The 20298-nt window shown below is 33.1% G+C and overlaps 2 protein-coding genes across 2 annotated transcripts; one reads left to right on the forward strand and one right to left on the reverse strand.

Annotated features, from left to right (window-relative positions):
- Positions 1–8111: 8111 nt before the first annotated feature.
- Positions 8112–9599, forward strand: LOC128188018 (thioredoxin-like protein 4A). The gene is made up of 3 exons (XM_052858781.1): positions 8112–8240; positions 8652–8679; positions 8852–9599. The coding sequence occupies exon 3, from the start codon at positions 8865–8867 to the stop codon at positions 9291–9293; it is 429 nt and encodes a 142-aa protein (XP_052714741.1). The 5' UTR covers positions 8112–8240; positions 8652–8679; positions 8852–8864; the 3' UTR covers positions 9294–9599.
- A 1132-nt stretch (positions 9600–10731) lies between these two features.
- LOC128168390 (putative GTP-binding protein 6) lies at positions 10732–20235 on the reverse strand. Its single transcript, XM_052834662.1, has 13 exons — positions 20105–20235; positions 18098–18342; positions 17391–17587; positions 17169–17267; positions 16754–16860; positions 15239–15417; positions 14799–14888; positions 14389–14506; positions 13913–14033; positions 13604–13809; positions 13208–13350; positions 11157–11309; positions 10732–10994 (listed from the first exon to the last, which is right to left on the reverse strand). Exons 2-13 carry the CDS (start codon positions 18178–18180, stop codon positions 10856–10858), a joined length of 1635 nt encoding a protein of 544 aa, XP_052690622.1. The 5' UTR covers positions 18181–18342; positions 20105–20235; the 3' UTR covers positions 10732–10855.
- Between the last annotated feature and the right edge of the window lie 63 nt (positions 20236–20298).

Raw genomic sequence — 20298 nt, forward strand, 5'->3', positions numbered from 1 at the left:
TTCCTATTGGCTACAAATAGTTATGTTCTATTAATAACTTGCATTCAAAGGGTGTTTAAATTCTCTACGCATTTTGTTTACCTTATGGGTAAAGATATTTGATATTAGGTTTATTTTTTTTCAGGCCGTCTTTAGCCAGTAAAAATTATCGTCCTTCTTTCTCTTTTTTTTTTCAATTGTTGAATTAAAGAGTTGCCTAATTACGATATAATTGTAACTTTGCTTTGATGAAAATATCTTTCTGAAAAGTTACTTAGACACACAAAGTGGGAAGTTGTTGATCTGAAGTGAATTAACCTAAGGGAACCATGTTCCTTGATTTCCCATTGGATGAACGTAGTGAGGGTTTCCTGATCAATGCCCCTTAGGACAAGTGGTGGAGATCGGGTAATCACTTAACTGAATTTGTTTAATACTTGTGAGGTTAATAGCTGATATAAACATCTGTGAATACTTTCCTTCAAGGTTCAGAAAATGATTGTCACATACCCTTAACGGCATATATTTACGATATGACAAAACTGATGGTGCAGTATAACGTGATATTTATTCAAATTGCGTTATTTTATCAATGTGAAAAAAATTATAATTAAAGATAAAGAAAAACAAGCACAACTCAACACGAAAAAAAACCGATTTAAAGTTCAATATTTAGAAAAGCCAAAATTAGGTATAAATTTTGGAATATTTGTTAAATAGAATACACTTGCAACTATTCAAACATTTTTGCCAATTTTCAAAATATATTAATTACTTTGACCATGTCTTTCAACAGTTTATGGACTTGGGAGCTGGTCAATATATTACATACTCTTTTGTTTTCGTTCTGTTTTTAAATGTTGATCATACAAATACAATGTATACCCCAGAAATGTAAATAATAGTTCACAAATTTCATTAAAAATTATGAAGAAATTCAAACTTTGCGTACCAGCCACAAAGTATTACTATACTTTCTATTCGTTATTGGATATTTGAAAAACTTGTACCTTGTACAAAGTAATAAAGACAATTTTAAAAGTTTGAACAAATAAAATTGGTAATGCATTCGTTGGTTTATACGATTTTATTATTTTGACATTGAGATCTCAATAAAACATTACATAATGTTCTTAACTTGTTTGTTGTGTATGTTATGCCTTTCCTTGGCCATTAAAACAGAAACAAATTTGTGGTTACTTGGAAACGCAGTATCTAGTTATGTTTTTTCGATAGCTATCTAAATAACTGACCCCCTTTTGTTATTTATTGTTGGTATTTAAATGCCGTTTATGCACTGTTAGACATGATCTTAGTAATAGAATGAAACTTAGTAATAAGAACACCGTTTTTATTTATCAACATTTTATTACCATTTTTCATACAGAATTTAAACAATAGGGACACAGAAATAGTTGCTGTAATCTTTATTATCTGAATTTAAATGTACATCTCACATATTAATTAAAGTTTAATTTCTATTCTGATGTAAAAAATCATTTCATGAAGCAGTTATTGATTATCTTGTGATGCAACTATAACATTGTGTTATTTTTACATTATGAAATTCAATAAAAAGTTATTGATAATCTTTCGATTTAAATGTGTATGCAAAATTTTATGTTTACACGATTTAAACTGGATTTAATGTATAAATAAGTAAATGTTTTTGGTTGTGTGGTATTACATATACGTTCTGCTGAAGTACTAAAATTAGGCTTATTTACATTCGTTTGTACTTTTTCAAGTTGTTTAAATGAAAATTTATCAACGTAAGTTTTAAGATGAAGTGTTTTCAAATTGTGTACACATCTGAAAAAAAAATAAATTGTACAGAATATGTTGACCAGCTTTTCTGCTAATGTGAGAGAAGCTTGTGCAACTTCTGAACAATCTGATAATGAAAAAAAATCAATTAAATAAACCACACACACGCAAAACTCGCTGAAATTAGAACAACACTAAATGAAGATTTATTTTTTATTTTTCAGAAATTATATCGTTAATATTGCAAGGTTTTCCATTAATCTCATCTCATCAGGTATTGTCAATTCCTTCGTTGGGAAAAGTTCAAAACACAGCTCGGGAAAATGCCTGATAAACACAGGTATCGAGTAACAATGCATCTACGTCTGTGACAGTGAGCACCAATGGGGTAATGATTTGTGTAAGTGCGTACAGCTGACACAGAAACACCTGCTATGATGTGCATCAGTATTTGTCTCAGCTATCCAATACAAACCATCTAGGAAGATGTGGGCAAATATGAATTTCTTGTGCTAACATGACTTGTTAATAATCCTACTTCACGTTTGAAAAAGCTTCATACTTTATAGTTGAAACAGTATATTGATGCGAACTATTTTTGTTTTTTATTTAATACATGCTCATTTGTTTAACATTTCCGCATCATTCATAATGAAATTGTGAGATTGTTTTCATAAAATCCAACATGGCTTTTGTTGTAAAGTGTGTAGTTTCATTAACTTTTGTATGAGTTTTTTTTTATTACCATACAGAAAACATTTTTGTAAAATATGATTTGTGCATAGGTTTCCTCATTTGCTGAATGCTGTATGCTGCATACAATAATGAGTCAAACGCATCATTAATTTACTGAGACGAATTGTTTCAAAGTTAATCATGTCAGATACTGTAGAAAAAATTCGATTGGTGTATACGTTATCCGTGGTTTAATTGTTCAAATTCTTCAGCAGCGTAAACATTTAATAATTTTATAGTTTTTCTGGTGTTTTTTTTTTTTGGGGGGGGGGGGTTATTTATGAAGTCGAAAAAAATTGTTAAGAAGTTTGTTCGGGTTTTATTTTTATTAATTCAAACTGTTTCTAATATCATGTATGTCAGAAACAAAATAAACCATGATAGTAATACATTTTGCTATGTAATGGCACATAATGAAAGTTTTTCGTGTAATACAGTGGCTAGTAATGATATATTTCAGCGACATTGAATATTTTTTACAATAAAAAGGTACATTGATTTTTTTTTACAATAAAAAGGTACAGAAATAATTTGTTATTTATATTTAAATAAAATAGAGAGTTGACATTTGGTTTAACTTGTGGCCTTAAGTATCTGAGCGATCGTCATCACAGAAGTAGCCGATTACCTTAGAAGATTCCTTGCAGTATAATATTGTAAGACAACTTTATCATACAATTAAAGGTCTTAGGTACACGGGCTTTTACTTTTAACTTTATCCTATCTTTTGTATGTTGAATTTTAACTGGATTACATATATCTTTTTTATTATTAGAACGGGGTTCTTGGGGGCTTTTTTCTTTGTTCTTTAATATTCCGAACGTTTTAGACTTGTTTATTTTACAGCAATACCGTCTGAATATTTTTAAGAAATTAAATGAATTAATAAATTCATTCAATTCGGATCTACAGAAGTAGAATTTGCTGTATCTTTATTCCGAAAATAAGGCCAAATATATGTTTGACCCGTATTTTTTACGGGAAAATAAATATCTGGCACATATGTACAGTCATAATTTTGCTTGAAGGCACTAGTAGCAGTGAAACAAAGGGAAACGCAAATGAAACCCGTGAAAATCACGCGACCGACGTCGATTGGTATTATTACACTTCCCTAATGTACCACGCAGTGACTATCAGTCAATGAAATACAACATGAAAAAAAAAACCGGGGTCCGGTGAAATTTAAAAGCATTTCCGCTTGTCCTAATAAATAAAATAAATCAAAAATTGGACAGTCTTTCACATCATATTTACAACGGGGTCGTAATTTGATATATATATTTAAATGAAAGATATCGGAGACGTACGTACATTCCCATCCCTTTAATCTTTTTAAAGGAGCGTATATACACGTAATGTGTGGCCAATAAACTCGTTTCTTGTCAACCATTTCATTATCTCGGTGGTCCCATTTTACAATACACCCACCCAGTAAATTCGACACATCTATACACAACGAATGTGAATTCTACAGCCAACAATGAAATCCCTGTATTCTACAGCCGATTAGCTGAATATATCCACATTCAAATAAAATATATTTCTGGGTCTTTTTTATATTCCAGTTACAACATTAAATGTTCTCTAATTGCATGTACTTAGAATATACCTTGAAGAAACCTAGAGAGGCTCAGGTATTTAAGAAATGTTGCAATGTGTGTCAAATCATATTTATTGCTCGTACATGTGTACATGTACGCTACATCTACATGTATGTATACCGTCCGGTTATCGGTTGCATTCATTTCTCTATAAACTGACAAATGCAATATTGCTCAGCATTTAGTCAAATAACTTTTTAAAAGTAGATGGGTAATTGAATGCAAATATAAGTATAAGTAGTATGCATTGTTTTAGTGATCATGAACAATAGTTTAACTGAGATCTGAGTCCCATGTGTTTGTTCTGCATGCCTGAAAAAGAGGAGGTAAACACTGAAATAAAATAGCTGGCCTTGCAAGTTTTTTCTACAGTCAACTAATCGATAAAGCCAAGCATTAAAAGTAAAACAGGACAATTTTTTATGTCAATGAAGGGATGTCGTCGGGCTGTCTATCAATATATCCTGAAAGTGTTTCTGATTTCAAAGGGGTATCTGAATTTTCAGAGCACAGAAAGGATAAGGATGTACAGTTATTGTGTGTGTGTTTGTCACTAATTCCTTCCTTCATTTCTTTTCCTTTTAGCCCCCCCCCCCCCCCCCGGCCAGGAAACGTTTTCGTTGCACAACCATCATTTTTAGAGGGAATCTTACGTTTTGCATGGTGATATCTATATCTATACTTCATCAAAGAAGAAATCCTGGCAATATCTATGTCCATATATATATATATATATATATATATATATATATATATATATATATATATATATATATATATATATATATATATATATATATATATATATATATATATATATATCAGCAAAGAAGAAATTTTGAATGCATTCTGTTGCTGATGCTATTAAGTGAACGAATAAATTAAATCCGTGGGGGTAAACGTACATAAAAATAACGTCCAAGGTGCTTGAAAATCATATCGGTATTCAGATTCTGCATACCAACCAAAAAGGAACCATAAACGAAATTTATGTATTAAAATTGTATATATATTTTTGCAAATTTATGTATTCCCTAATGCAACAGCATATAGCACTGTCGAATGAAATTAGTTTCCTCTCCCTTATTTTGCTCTCTCTTAAAGTTCATTTATATTGTTAATGACATATGCTCTGTGTCCATTTTTAAATTATCGAAAGTGTAATAAGTTAACACATAAGCTTGCACGGTAATTCCACAAACACGCAGATTTCTATTATATTGAAGTCAGTATTATGTCCAACCACCATAGTCTTTAATCATAATATGTTCTTCGCAAAATTCTCTCTCTCTCTCTCTCTCTCTCTCTCTCTCTCTCTCTCTCTCTCTCTCTCTCTCTCTCTCGTCGCCGGGCACACCTAAGTGCACCTGAACCATTTCAGAGGGTTGACACTACCATAAGGCGTCTGGTGCTTATTACGTAAACCTTATCGTTGCGTAGAAAATAAATCTACTCTATTGATAAAGTAAGAAGGGACTCTATGATGATTGCGTTGTGCCCAATACCTAATGCTCGGACCATTCAGAAGAACAAGGAAGTTATCCGCCACATAAGTCTAGGTGCCTTGATGCAGTATCAAAAGTCAATATCTGCTTTATTTTCCTATTCAGCTCATTCAGCGATTGGATTGCATGGTTTGCCTCGGTGCGTCCCTTCAGACATCGTCCGACTAATACGAATAAATTCTATAAGTAAATTCTTTGCACCAGGAAAAAGGGTTTTTATATTCATTTGTAGAAAACGTCAAAGAATATATAGGTGTATTTAAAAGCTCTAATGTAAATGCCTTGAACGTATTCTATTGATTTAAATATCAATTAAGACTGTTTGATCCGGGATGGATTCCGTGACTAGAGCCACGTACGTTGAAACGTGCGGACGAAATACAAGAGGCACTTCTTTTCACAAGTAGTATAATAAAAACATAATAGCAAGGAGAAATACCTACGCATGAAAAGACACATTTCAACGTCTGGTGCATTTGTGGAATACTTGATGTTGCATCATATATGAAAGAAGTGTTGATAAGGAACTCAATTCAGACTTGGTCCAAATGTACTTTACGTGTAAAAATAAGGTTCATTAAACCAAAACGCAGATCATGACGAAAGTCTTTCCTCCCTACTTCCACACAGCTGTAAGGAAAACTGAATTCATAATTTTGTTGACCAGGAAGCCCTCTACCAAAATTTTAAATTTCATGTCCCCCGAGGTAGGGGTCTGACTCTACTAAGGTCGGGGCCAAAATAGTCATATAGTGTTGATGTATTTTTATGTTTTAAAAAAAAAAAGTTTCTTTTACCTCTGCTGATACTGAATAAAACCGACTGTACAAAGAAAATAAAGCTATCTATCAAAATTTTAAATTTCATATCTCCAAATGTAGGGATTTGAATCTAGGGCGGGGCCAAAACATTCATATAGTGTACAGGGTATGGGTTCTTAATGCAGGGTGTGGTTAGTATATATAAGTCCCTGATTATACATATAATTAAAAAAAAAATGATGGTCTTTCAGTCGCGGAAGAGGCTTTATAACGCGGGGAAATGATTTTCCGCAAAAACGTGATTTTTTATAACTTCTTTAGAAAGGCCAAATACATGGCATGCTATAAAAACAAGCTATAGTTAGATTCTCCAAGTACTATCTACCATTTTTCTTATGAAATCGATATAGTTAATGACTAAACTTAGCAAGATCTATAATCTGTTTGAATCCGTTTGGTCCTATATGAATGTAAAAATAACGAAGTCCTTGAATATTTAAATTCTGCTTTTAAATTAACGTGAATTTATGTATATATTTCTAATTTGACAAAGTTGTGTAGGATTTTATTTCATAAATTTAGATATCATTACTGAGCGAAATATAATATTCTGAAAAATATCAATAGTCTAACTTTCTATTTTTTTTTCTAACGGTTATAGGAAGTACACTGTTTTTTATGACTTGTGTTGGGTTTGTTTTTTTTTGTTTTTGTTTTTGTTTTTTTGCTTTAAAAATCATAGCATATTGAACTGATAATGACTGGAAATGCACTTACATGTATTGTAACTCTAACAGTATACAAAGTCTAAAAAGTTAGGCGGTATATTGCGTTTGTGCGTATATTCGCTCCAACTAGAATTATATGCTACACAGTGAGTAAGCGAGCGGATCGAACATCTATTTTTATTCGCAAAACTACGCTTTTTCGGGAAAGGATTGCGTTACATCGCGAAAATTACGCATTTATTCGCAAAAGTTATGCATAAAAGTTTTTTCGCAATAGTTTCGTTTTTACGCGTTTATTCGCGAAATATTTGTTTTTAGATACGGAAATTGAGCTCAATGGACTTTTGAAATTAAGAATACGATTAAATAATTATTAGAGAGGTTTAGCAAACCAACGTGTACGCGTACGTGTACGTGTAGAAAGGAAAATATGTGCATTACGTCATCAGTTTGTGTAATGACGAATTTCTACACGTATGTACCCGAATGAACATACGTGTAAATTGCAAAGTACCCGTAAGGTCGAACTTGTAGCTTCTGTTTCCCTGTTGGCTACTTATTTTAACAAATATTTTTATTTTTCTTAAGTCTGAGTATTTCAATGCAAATACTGATATCTACAAACATAAATTTTCATTAAAATTTAATATGTTATTGGAGTTTTAATGCACGTATCTCTACCTCAAAAACTTGCAATGGCTCTGTTATTTTATTCATCTGTGATAAATAAAAATATACATATATAAACAGTGATGTATAATAAAATTAACATATACAGAATTCTCAATTTTCGACTATAACTAAAATTCTCAGCTTAGTAGGAGAGGATATCAAGAATTTCATCAAAACTTTACACGTACAGGTACACGTTACAACTGCTATATAAACAAGAAAGGTAAAATGAGCTGGTACGCGTAGTTCTAACTTGTAACCTACACGTACAGGTACACGTACACGTAGGTCTGTTAAACCTCTCTTTTGTTGTTCAAATACTGAGGATGAGTTCAAAAGCTGTGTCATAATTTTTCATCATTTAAAAAAAAGGATCTGACTGAAAATATCAAGAAAAGTTTTGAAGCTATCATAGTCATGGAACGACTTAATCAATGTTCTAATTGAGCCAGACCGGAAGAGGGCGCTCTAGTAGCATCGACTGAAAATGTAAGTAAACTGTAAAGTATAAAGCCTTAAAAAGAAACCTGTGCTTTTATTAGACAAATCAATGCTAATTTTGATTACTCATACATTATTTTGATATATCAACTTTCTCTTTCTGGGTATACTACGAAACTTGTGCGAAAATGTCCAACATGGTGCCTTGTGTACATTGTCATGATTGTTGGTTGAAGATACAACGTTACCATTGGGCTCGTCATGATTTTTTTTACTACACCTATAAACTTAACATACATTTATGTGCATTTTCTTTTACATGGATGAGTAAAAAGACACAGATCGTGGCGAACCATTGTTGAATAACTTGGCCATAATGCTTATTGATCTTATCAACATTGTATCAACAGCAGATTATCGTTTACCCTCTAATAATGAGTTGGTTTTTTTCCATTTCAGAGACCCTGTAATTTCAGTTTGAAACTCGGTAAGTAATTCAAGATGATATACTTCATAATGTATTAAACAACAGTATCTTGTCATTTCCTTATAGCTGCAGGTTTGTAGCTCCCGGTCTTTTCTAAAGAATTTTGGAAATAAAGATCATATTTTATTTTCAATCTATTTGTAAATATATGTTTATGTAAATATATTTTTAGACGATTCATCACCATGTCGTACATGCTTCAGCATCTTCACAATGGATGGCAAGTTGACCAAGCCATTTTAGCTGAAGAGGACCGTGTGGTAGTGATAAGATTTGGTCACGACTGGGATCCATCTTGTATGGTGATGGATGAAACACTTTACAAGTGTGCAGAAAAAATGAAGAATTTCGCTGTTGTGTATTTAGTGGATACTTCAGAAGTTCCTGACTTCAACAAAATGTACGAATTGTACGACCCATGTACTGTCATGTTCTTCTACAGGAATAAGCATATCATGATAGACTTGGGAACTGGTAACAACAATAAAATTAACTGGTCCATGGCAGATGTGCAAGAGTTTATAGACATTGTGGAGACCGTTTTCCGAGGAGCAAGAAAAGGAAGAGGTCTTGTGATATCGCCCAAAGATTACTCCACCAAGTACAGATACTGATTGATGTTGGTTCATTTATATGCAATTCATTACAGCAACATCTTGGCAAAAATCTCTTCAAGAATGTTATTGATAATACATCGTTGTTTGCTTGCCCTTCAATGAGAGCTAAGTAATGTTTGCACAGTAGACATCATTAATCTTTAAGGTTTATTATCTTGTAAACTGGAATAAATGTTGTCCAAAATGTGTGCTCACCAATTTAAAATTGAGTTGTAAAATTATTTGATCACATAATTGTTTGTACATGTACCATCAAAGATTACAGTGTGTTATTTCTTAATAAAATTAATTGTAAAATAATGATTTGGATATTAAGGTTTGTTTTTTTTTCTTCCAAATATAGACTGTTTATTGAAAACTCGTGTTACATTTTAATACGAATACATGTACCAGTATATTTATTGCTCTGCAAGGTATGATTTGGATTGGTAAGCAATAAAGCCCAATTTAATTAAAATTGGATGTATTGCTGTGTAGTATGCCAATGGATCTAACATCTTACTTTAATTAGATTGCAATAAAGCCAAAATGGGGAGAATTACTACAAGGATAAACAAGCATTCTGAGAGTATTGCATAAGCAATACACGTCCCCTACCGGTTTGTAGAAATTTGATACACACCGAGCCCGATAACGAACCCGAACATTCAAAAATTTGATTATAGAAAATTAATTTTCTTGAAAATATGTCAGCCAGACGCTATAAAAGTGTAAACTTGATCTGTAGTTTAACATTTTGAAGCTGCTCAGCAAGTTTCATGTCATTCGTCAAACCCATAAAGAAAAAAACAGTGGAAAACTGAAGTGGGACAGACAGACGGACGGACAGATAGACGGACTGACGGACACAGAGGAAAGCTATAGTCCCCTCCGGTGAAACATTATACATGTAGATTGTCTCCTGCAATAAAAAAAAATCAGAACAAGTTCCTAACCTTGCAAAGTGGAAGGGTCTTTCTATCAAAATATATGAAGTGCAAAGACTAGTGCTGGTTTAACCTAGCTTTTGTTTGACTGTTAACATTTCTCAAAGTATTACCTTAAATGGTTACATTGTATGAGCAGACTTAATAAATTCCCCCAGCCTCAATAATTTTTTACACAGCTCTATGCACAGGTAATTTGAACTTTTTTTTCAGAAGGAAGAATAATTACACCACAGCCTCATAAAAGTATATGTGATTTTACAAAGAAGTATTTTAGAGACCTTTTTCTACTCAAATTCTCTTCTATGTTTGGACTATCAGCTTCTACTACAACTTGTGAACAACAGAGCAGTAAAAATAATTTTTTCAAAAGGTAGCATCAATATTTATGCAGGCAAATAGTTTTAATGTACATATTAGGTTAGAACCTATATATTGAAGAATAAGGGTTGGAAATAATCAATATGCCTGTCTATATATGCATACTTAATCTAACCACACCTTCAAAATTCTTCATTCTGAATCATATCTTTAATTTAAAAAAAATACAGATTTTTAAATTTTACATGTATTTTGTGTTTGGCACTATAGATATTTATAGAATGTTGCATACAATACAATTTCACTTCAGCCTCAGGGTTTCCTTTTATTTGTAGAAAACAAATGTTTAAATTTTCCATAAGCAGCTGTATTGATAATAGTCTCCACTAAATAAGAATCTCCATTTTCACCATCTGTTATTGACAACACTGTGGAATTTTTGTACAGCCAACTGAAAATGGAAAAGAAAAAGTCTATTACAAAAGTTTTAGACTGATAGAGCTTCAGGTGTGCACACCACTTTCTTGATATTGAAAACAGGAAAAGCAATAAATAAGGGAATGCCTGTTTATTTTTCAAGTCTAAGTTAAGCTGCGATATGTAGCGGATATACCTTAAATGATCCCCTCCGACTGGTATTCTAAAGACTTTCCTCATTCTTCCTGTACTCTTTATAATGGCTTCTTCCAGCCGTGTCTTCAGTTCATCTAATCCAGAGCCAGTTACTGCTGATATATTGAGACCGTCAGAGCTTTTTTCATCATCACTAATGAATCAAACAAGAGAGAATCTAACACAATCATGAAATGGCTGGTCATGTATTCCTTAATTCATGCAAGAACTTAATTCTGCAATTCCAACATTTTGTGTGCCTCAATTTTTTAAATATGAATTCTTATTTCTTTATTGCCCAAAGGAGCCAAGTGGCTCACAACTGTCAAAACAAGAGGCCCATGGGCCACATCGCTCACCTGAGGAACAATAGGTATGATAAAATCAGCTTAATGGAGTCATAATACAAACTATCTGGACAATGTACAATAAATAAAATCCATTTTCCCCCTGGATATTCTTATGTTTATAATCATTAGTCCCTTTTCTAACAGGATGATTTTATAGTCGTATCATATGTTGAGTATTGCAGTTCTCAAAAAGATCCTTAAACAATTGTTTATATATGGGATATAAACGTACATCAAACTCTGAACCTTCTTGTGAGGCCAAAGAATTGTCCTGGGGCCAAAGTCTTAACAATTATAAAGAATCATCTGGCTGATTAGTTTCTGAGAAGAAGATTTTTAAAGATTTACTCTATATATTCCTATGTAAAACTTCAACCTCCATTGTGGCCCCACCCTACCCCCGGGGATCATGATTTTCACAACTTTGTATCTACACTACCTGAGGATGCTTTCACACAAGTTTCAGCTTTCCTGGCTGATTAGTTTCTGTGAAGAAGATTTTTAAAGATTTACTCTATATATTCCTATGTAAAACTTCGATCCCCCATTGTGGCCCCACCCTACCCCCAGGGGTCATGATTTTCACAACTTTGGATCTACACTACCTGAGGATGCTTCCACTCAAATTTCAGCTTTCCTGGCTGATTAATTTCTGTGAAGAAGATTTTTAAAGATTTACTCTATATATTCCTATGTAAAACTTCGACCCCCCATTGTGGCCCCACCCTACCCCCGGGGATCATGATTTTCACAAATTTGGATCTACACTACCTGAGGATGCTTCCACACAAGTTTCAGCTTTCCTGGTCTTATGGTTCATGAGAAGAAGATTTTTAAAGATTTACTCTGTATATTCCTATGTAAAACTTCGACCCCCCATTGTGGCCCCACCTTACCCTCGGGGGTCATGATTTTCACAAATTAGAATCTACACTACCTGAGGATGCTTCCACACAAGTTTCAGCTTTCCTGGTCTTATGGTTCATGAGAAGAAGATTTTTAAAGATTTACTCTGTATATTCCTATGTAAAACTTCGACCCCCCATTGTGGCCCCACCCTACCCTCGGGGGTCATGATTTTCACAAATTAGAATCTACACTACCTGAGGATGCTTCCACACAAGTTTCAGCTTTCCTGGTCTTATGGTTCATGAGAAGAAGATTTTTAAAGATTTACTCTGTATATTCCTATGTAAAACTTCGACCCCCCATTGTGGCCCCACCCTACCCACGGGGATCATGATTTTCACAAATTAGAATCTACACTACCTGAGGATGCTTCCACACAAGTTTCAGCTTTCCTGGTCTTATGGTTCATGAGAAGAAGATTTTTGAAAATTTCTCGAAAATTTTCATAAATTCCTAATTATCTCCCTTTGCAAAAGGGCGTGGTCCTTAATTTTCACAACTTTAAATCCCCTTAGGCTAAGGATGCTTTGTGCCAAGTTTGAATGAAATTGGCCCAGTGGTTCTTGAGAAGATGTTGAAAATGTGAAAAGTTTACAGACAGACGGACGGACAGACAGACGGACGACAGACAAAATGTGATCAGAATAGCTCACTTGAGCTTTCAGCTCAGGTTAGCTAAAAAATAAACAAACCAGACTTTAAAATTTGCGAGGAGTGCCTCTAGTCTTGTAATTTTACATGGTATTAATTCCTCATGTTTAATTAGGAATCCACAGTCTACAAGTCCCAGTACCTTAAAAGATCACATTTATTGTTGACAACCAACATGTTTTGTAACTTTTCTTCAGAGAGCAGTTTCCCCAAAATATCAACAACATTTTCATCTTGATTCCTATAATCAGGATGACTTAAGTCCCTGACATGAAGAACTACATCCTACAAAAGAGGAGAAAGAATTTGTGACAGACAAATGACCAGCTAATGTATCACGTACCGGGTATTAGATATTTACAGAAACACAAACTATAAAAATATTATAGAAATTACCGTAATGAATGTGAAGAAAGATATTAAGTACATGTGTACATGTATCAGAGGGAAAATACTTCTTTTAATGCAAAAGAGATCCAATGGCACCTTACAAATTGTATTGATCTGACTTCTCTAATATTGGGTACATATGGCTTACTGCTATCAAAGCATCCTCTAGAGTGGCAGAAAAAGCTTCCATAAGAGTCTTGGGAATGTCTGAGATAAAACCAACAGTGTCAATAAGAAGAACTTTCATGTTCTTCAAAAAGGCTTGATGAACTGTGACATCTAATGTAGCAAAAAGTCTATTCTCAGGGGTCAAAGACTCATCCTCTGTCAGTGCTTTGATAAGAGTTGTCTTTCCTTGAAAATTTTAGAAAACAGGTTTATGAGCGATTCTCAATAGTTACTGGTGAGATTATGGTTTTTATTGGAATGGAAAGATTAGAATGTTAATATTCTTTACCACAATTAGTGTAGCCAACTACAGCTACAGTGGGGTACTGCTGATTGATTCTGTTCTGTCTCAACACCTCCCTCTGTTGTCTCACTTTCTCTAGTTCTCCTCTTAGTCTTCTTTCTCTTTCCTGCATTACATATTGTTCACAACATAGCTCTTTAAAATGTTACAAGTCTACAAGACAATGGTATTGTTTACTTAATTTTTATGTAATATATGTAAAATAATTGAACTGCAATTGAAATTTTTTAGTTTCAAGTATACACCGTTATTAAGGTATGGTTTATAGAGGAAGCTATGTATTATCTGTGGAATATTCATGATGCAGGCTTGACAAAATCTAATAGACCACATCAAAATCTAGATATAATTCTTTTCCTATCACTATATACCTGATCATTAAACAAAAGCAATATACACTTTGATGCACTCTTTTTCTGTATCATCCCAAGTGTCATTCTTATAAATAAAGGTGTACTTACCGCTACCAGCGCATGTCGTTTTTGAATGTAAGTAAAACGGAACCCTCCTGACACAACGTAGTGCATCTTTCCTGTCACATGATCATGCTGGCCTTCATTGATTTGTTCCAATCGCCCTCTGAAAGCAAAAGGCACAAACAATATCAGTATTCATAAGATGAACAGAAGTATCAAAATAATCACGATACATTCAATGTCAATTTGTTATAAAACAAATTTACATTGAATCTAAAAAATTTAATGAAGAAGGTAACTGAACTAATAGCTGCACATCAGAAAAATAATCAAAAACACTTGCACCATTCTTAATTATTCACAGTTTAAATAATCGACTGCATTTGCAATATTTCACTGACACACACACCCTGTACACATTATTAGAGAGATTTTTTTCATTATATGATCGTTACCTGATATATGGAATTTCTGCTAAAGCAATTTGTAATTTAGCCTCTCGTGTATGTGCATACTCTCTGAATATGTGAAGAACAAGAGTATACCTGCAAGACAGAAATTTTGACTAAAACATGTGGAAAAACTCTGAAAGACCTGGGTTTACATGGAGAGACTAGCTTTGAATAAGTTACTATTAAAAAAAGTGTTTGATGCTTCATGCCACTAGCTAGAATAAACTGGTAATTATTCAATGACTTTATGATATTTCAAAGGTATCTCTTTCTTAATGAAAACTAAGCTTATAAATCCCGTATAGTTGAGCAATTAAATCAAAAGTCATATAGTCGTATTAATTTTCCACATTAAAAATTAGCTAGAATATTAAAACCTCTTCCAGCTAAATTTTCAAGTACGGTAGAAATTAAGCTGTAGATACAGTAGACAAGTACAGTACCTGTCAAAAACTGGTAATTGCCAAGCTCCTTGTAGCATAGCCACCTGATTGATTTTTAGAATGTCTACATTGACGAATACTGCAGAAATATTTTTATGAGATTTGACAAGATCTGTCAGTTCTTTAAGCTGTCCCTTCATGAAAATAAATCCTCCATGACTCTTGACTTTTATGATTTTCTACAATGATAAACTAAGATTTGTCAGTATGACATGCATGCGGATCCTAAAATTATCCAGAAAAAAGACTATTGGTAAGGCTACACCAATTTGATTTCTTGATCTTCGGATTCTAGCCAAAAAAATATTGGAGCAAGCGAGCGCTTTATCAATTTTAGAATTAAAAAACTAAAATTTGGGGGCGACATAAAAAAATAATGGCGACCGATAACATTTTATTTTAAAATGTCAGTTTTTCCTTTGAAATACATGTAAAAAGCAGTAAAAAGTTAGTGACTTTATTCGCCATTGTATCAGACACTTCCTGATCACTAATTCTATCCTCACATACAGGCATTATTTACTTGTAAATCTTGCTTACAATCTACTGGGAAATTTTTGGTATGTTCAATGTAAAAAAAAAATCAATCATGACTAATGAAAAAAATAAAAGAGCCAAAAATGGAGCAGGAAACAAAACAAAAATTTCCGGTAGTGGGATTTATTTTTAATATTATTTTTTGGAAAGCCCTTAGGCACGTGCCCGCAGCTCCGGCAACCAAGAACTCAAATTGGTATGGCCTAAACACAATTCACATCCTGTATATATATATTCTGCATATTAAGCCCAAGAGCTATAACTCAACTTATGTTCAAGGCCTTATCAGGTAAGAAGATAAAAGTCAAATATGGAAAGAAATCATTACAGATCCCAATAACATCTACCAATTGAAAGCAAATTAACATGCATGAAGCATCGTTTTTGAAAGTCTTATTGATATCTTGGCAAGAAACGGGGGGATGGGGGCTCCACCCCCCTTAAACATGTAAAATATGTGTTATATGTGTTGCGCATATTCCAATGGTTGTCTTCTGACTGAATCTTTCTTTTAAAGATTGGGTAACTAAAGGTTAAACTAATGGTTACAAAAAAGTACATGTTGTAAAATTGACGAAGAGTTCATATATCTACCATTAATCTAGCATTGCATTGACATTTGTACATGTAAATACAAGATTACAGAGTTTGTAATGCCTCATTTCAACTTTTGCTGTGTATAAAGCCAGTAATATAGATACTGTAAATTCCTTATATTATGGGAGTACTTAATTCCGTGATCCTGCTGTTTTGGGTCAAATGTTTTGAGTCAAATAGCAAGAATATAATATCGTGAAATGAGGAACTTTTATCCTCATTTCTTATAGTTTTCAACCCTCAGTAAATAATGGTGTTGTTTTAAAATCAACGAAAGGTGCTTCTCGCAATTTTACGCGGATATTAATTCCTCACATTTAATTAGGAATCTACAGTAATGATATCGTATTGATAAAAAATAAACACAAAAAGAACCCTTACTGTATCTGCCACTCTCCACTGTGGAAGTGAATGAACCAATGCACACGCTTCACTGAGCTGTAGTTCGGGGGTCGTGGAGCGTGGTTTATCTTTTTCCCATCTAATGGCTGAATAAGGGAGATAAATTAAAGGATAAGTCCATCAAAACTGGTTCAAACTGGTTGAAAAATCTGAATAATATTTTATAATGAATCTTTACAGAATGTTTAATTTTCAAGCTCATATCTGTAAGATGTTCAACACTTTAAGACTTTTTTAAAGATCTAAATACACTGTAAGTGAACCTTTGTATTTATTTAATAAATGTTACCTAAATCTGAATATTCGAGAGACATTGATATCAATATATAATTTCTAAAAGTCTTTTAAAATACATATATTGGACGATTCCAAAGGTGCTACGAGATAATGGTACCTGGATGTATGATCATTAGTGAGTGGTGAACCCCATCATAATGGAACTCTTCTTGTAAGACCTGCTTATATTCATCAGTCTCATGTAAAGCATCAGCTTCTGGTGAAAGGAATAGTGCAAGTTTTCATCTGTTTAGTATTCTTACAGACAGAACAACACTTCAAAAATGCAATATTCCAAATCAAGAAAGTTTTAAAGAAGCCATGTTAACATATTCTTTACCCTCATCCTGACTTTCTGCCAGCTGGTTTATTATTGATTCATTTTCATCATGACCTGGTTTTCGTCCCCTTTCCTTACCAACAGGGTTTGTTGTACTGAAGCAACAGAGTGGTTTGTACGAGAACTTTGTATTCTTTTGTTGACTATGGGTCTGCAGCTTTTGACCTGAACACATTCTTCTGTTTCTAGCTGCATGACTTAAGGTATTCAATGTATAATGAATGGATATTGAACAATTTTGAATCATTTTAAACTAGTTAGATATGTATTGCTAGATAACAATGAAAGTGAAATGAACCAAATTTACATGACTGACAACATATAAGAAGCCAGTCATTTTGCACCTTAAATTTTTTAAAAAGAGTTATCTCCCCTTGGTGAAAAAAATAAAATTAATTTTGTCAAAATATCTGCGGTAAATGATTCATTTTATTTCATATTTCAATAAAAAGAAAGTTTATGCATGTATTAACCAAGAGAGTTTAACAAATTTTAAGTTACTTTTTACAATATCTTGATAAAACATACGTTGCCCATAGACTTCAATGCAAAATTCAAGGTGTAATTAGTTGGACCATAATCAAAATTTTGATAATTCCTTTGGTGGAGTATTTTTATTTGATAACACCTTCAAAATGATATCATGATTAAGAATATCGGACCATTCATTTATTAGGTACAAAATGTGGTCGTTATACATCGAATACCTTAAAGACAACCATGTTGACTGTTTTCTGGAACAATTTATCTTGCACAAGTGACAAGTTGGTCTAAGGCTCCTTAAAAACATTGCATCGAGGAAACACAATATGATGCTTTCCTCAAGGATGGTTTGTCACATGTATGGAGAGTTTTCCAGGTCAAGTTCTACCCTGACGATCGATAAATCTTTTTTCAATATATATGTCCTTGATAACAATTCTGTAGTAGCATAGCAGTATGTAGTTAGAGCCTATAGAAAACAATGACAATTATAGTGATTATTGTATCTCAATTTGATTGAAATCAAATTTTCTCTATACTCTGTCCCAGGTTTCTACTTCCATCACTTTTTACATTATTTTTCACAAAAATACACATACATGAAGTATGAAAAAATCCAAGATTTCTTCATAGATATATTATATTTTTTTTACACAAAGAATTCAACAAACCGTTTTACAGATTTCTTTCGAAAATTTATAATAGGAAAATTGGATGCTTTGATAATACTCTGATGTACCAGAATGTGTTTCACAATTTGTCAGTATTAAAAAATGGAAATCAGTTGACCCCTGGGGTATCTCTGCCCCTTGTGTGCAAATTATTTTTCTATCAAATATGTCGACATGCAAGATAAATATGTTGACATGCAAGATAATTATGTTGACATGCAACTTAGTTAACTATGTTGACATGCAAGAAAAATGCAATCAAATAAGAGTTAAATTATAAAAAATCTTTAAAAATCTTATATATCGCTCACATGCGACATCCAAGATGCTACCTAAATGCTTTTTATTTATGTTGACATGTAAGTAAGTAATGTTCACATGCAAGATAAATATGCTGAAATGCTACTTATTCATGTCAACATGCAACTTAGTTATGTTCACATGCTACTTATTTATATCATCATGCAAGTTAGTTTGTTCACATGCTACTTATTTATATCAACATGCAACTTAGTTATGTTGACATGCGAGATAAATATGTTGGCACAAACACGTTGCATGTCAACATATTTATCTTGCATGTTAACATAACTAAGTTGGATGTTGACATAAATAAGTTGCAGGTCGACATAAAGAAGTTACATGTTGACATAAATAAGTTGCATGTCTGCATAAACAAGTTGCATGTCGACATATTCATCTTGCATGTCAACATAACTAAGTTGCATGTTGACATAAATAAGTTGCATGTCTACAGACAGTGCCAATCAAACCCAAACTAACAGAAAGTAAACCCCAACTAAACCCTGGGTTTACTATGGGTTTACTCCAGGTTTACTAGAGTGGACCCAGAGTAAACCCATAGTAAACCCAGAGTGGACACAGAGAGTAAACCCTGACAGAAGTATACCCCTGATAGCAGATGCTTCATGTGTATTCGGAATATACAAGGGGCAAGAATTACAGACAATAAGATGGTTAGATAAAATACAGGCCTGCTTCACACTTCAGTGCGTACAGTTGACCCTAAAAGCAATTCTCAAGGAAACCCAAAGTAAACCCTGAGTGGACCCTAATTTACAAAGAGTAAACCTGGAGTAAACCCAAAGTAAACCCAGAAAGTAAACCCGGGGTTTAGTTGGGGTTTACTCTTGTGTTAGGTTGGGTCTGATCGTTACTCATGTATTTACCTATAATAAATAAGTTGCATGTTGACATAAATAAGAAGCATCTATTATCCTGGATATCACATGTGGGCGATATTTGTGATTTTTTGAGATTTTTTATGTTTCTTATTTGATTGCAATTTTCCTGCATGTCAACATAGTTATGTTACATGTTGATATAACTATCTTGCATGTCAACATATTTATCTTGCATGTCGGCATATTTGATAGAAAAATAACTTGCACACAAGGGGCAGAGATATGCCACCATAATTATGAATATCGAGAAGTTTAGGAATATGTAATCTTAATACAGAGTACCGTGTACCGTTATTTACACATGTATAAAATTTTCATCTGTAAACATTCATTCCGTAAGCGATAAGAAAGTGACCCTATTCTCTCCAGTGTGGCCACTTTGTTAGGAAAATGCAAATGCAATTTCATGTCAAGTTGTATTCAAGGAACAGAATAAATTATAAATAAATAATTCTAAAGTTAACCTTATCATGCTTATTTTGCCATGCACAAAAAACTGGATATCGAGTTTTCCACATAATAGAGAAACTGGATGCGGACATTTAATTT

Source organism: Crassostrea angulata, chromosome 1, assembly GCF_025612915.1.
Source record: "Crassostrea angulata isolate pt1a10 chromosome 1, ASM2561291v2, whole genome shotgun sequence".
Lineage (NCBI taxonomy): Eukaryota > Metazoa > Mollusca > Bivalvia > Ostreida > Ostreidae > Magallana > Magallana angulata.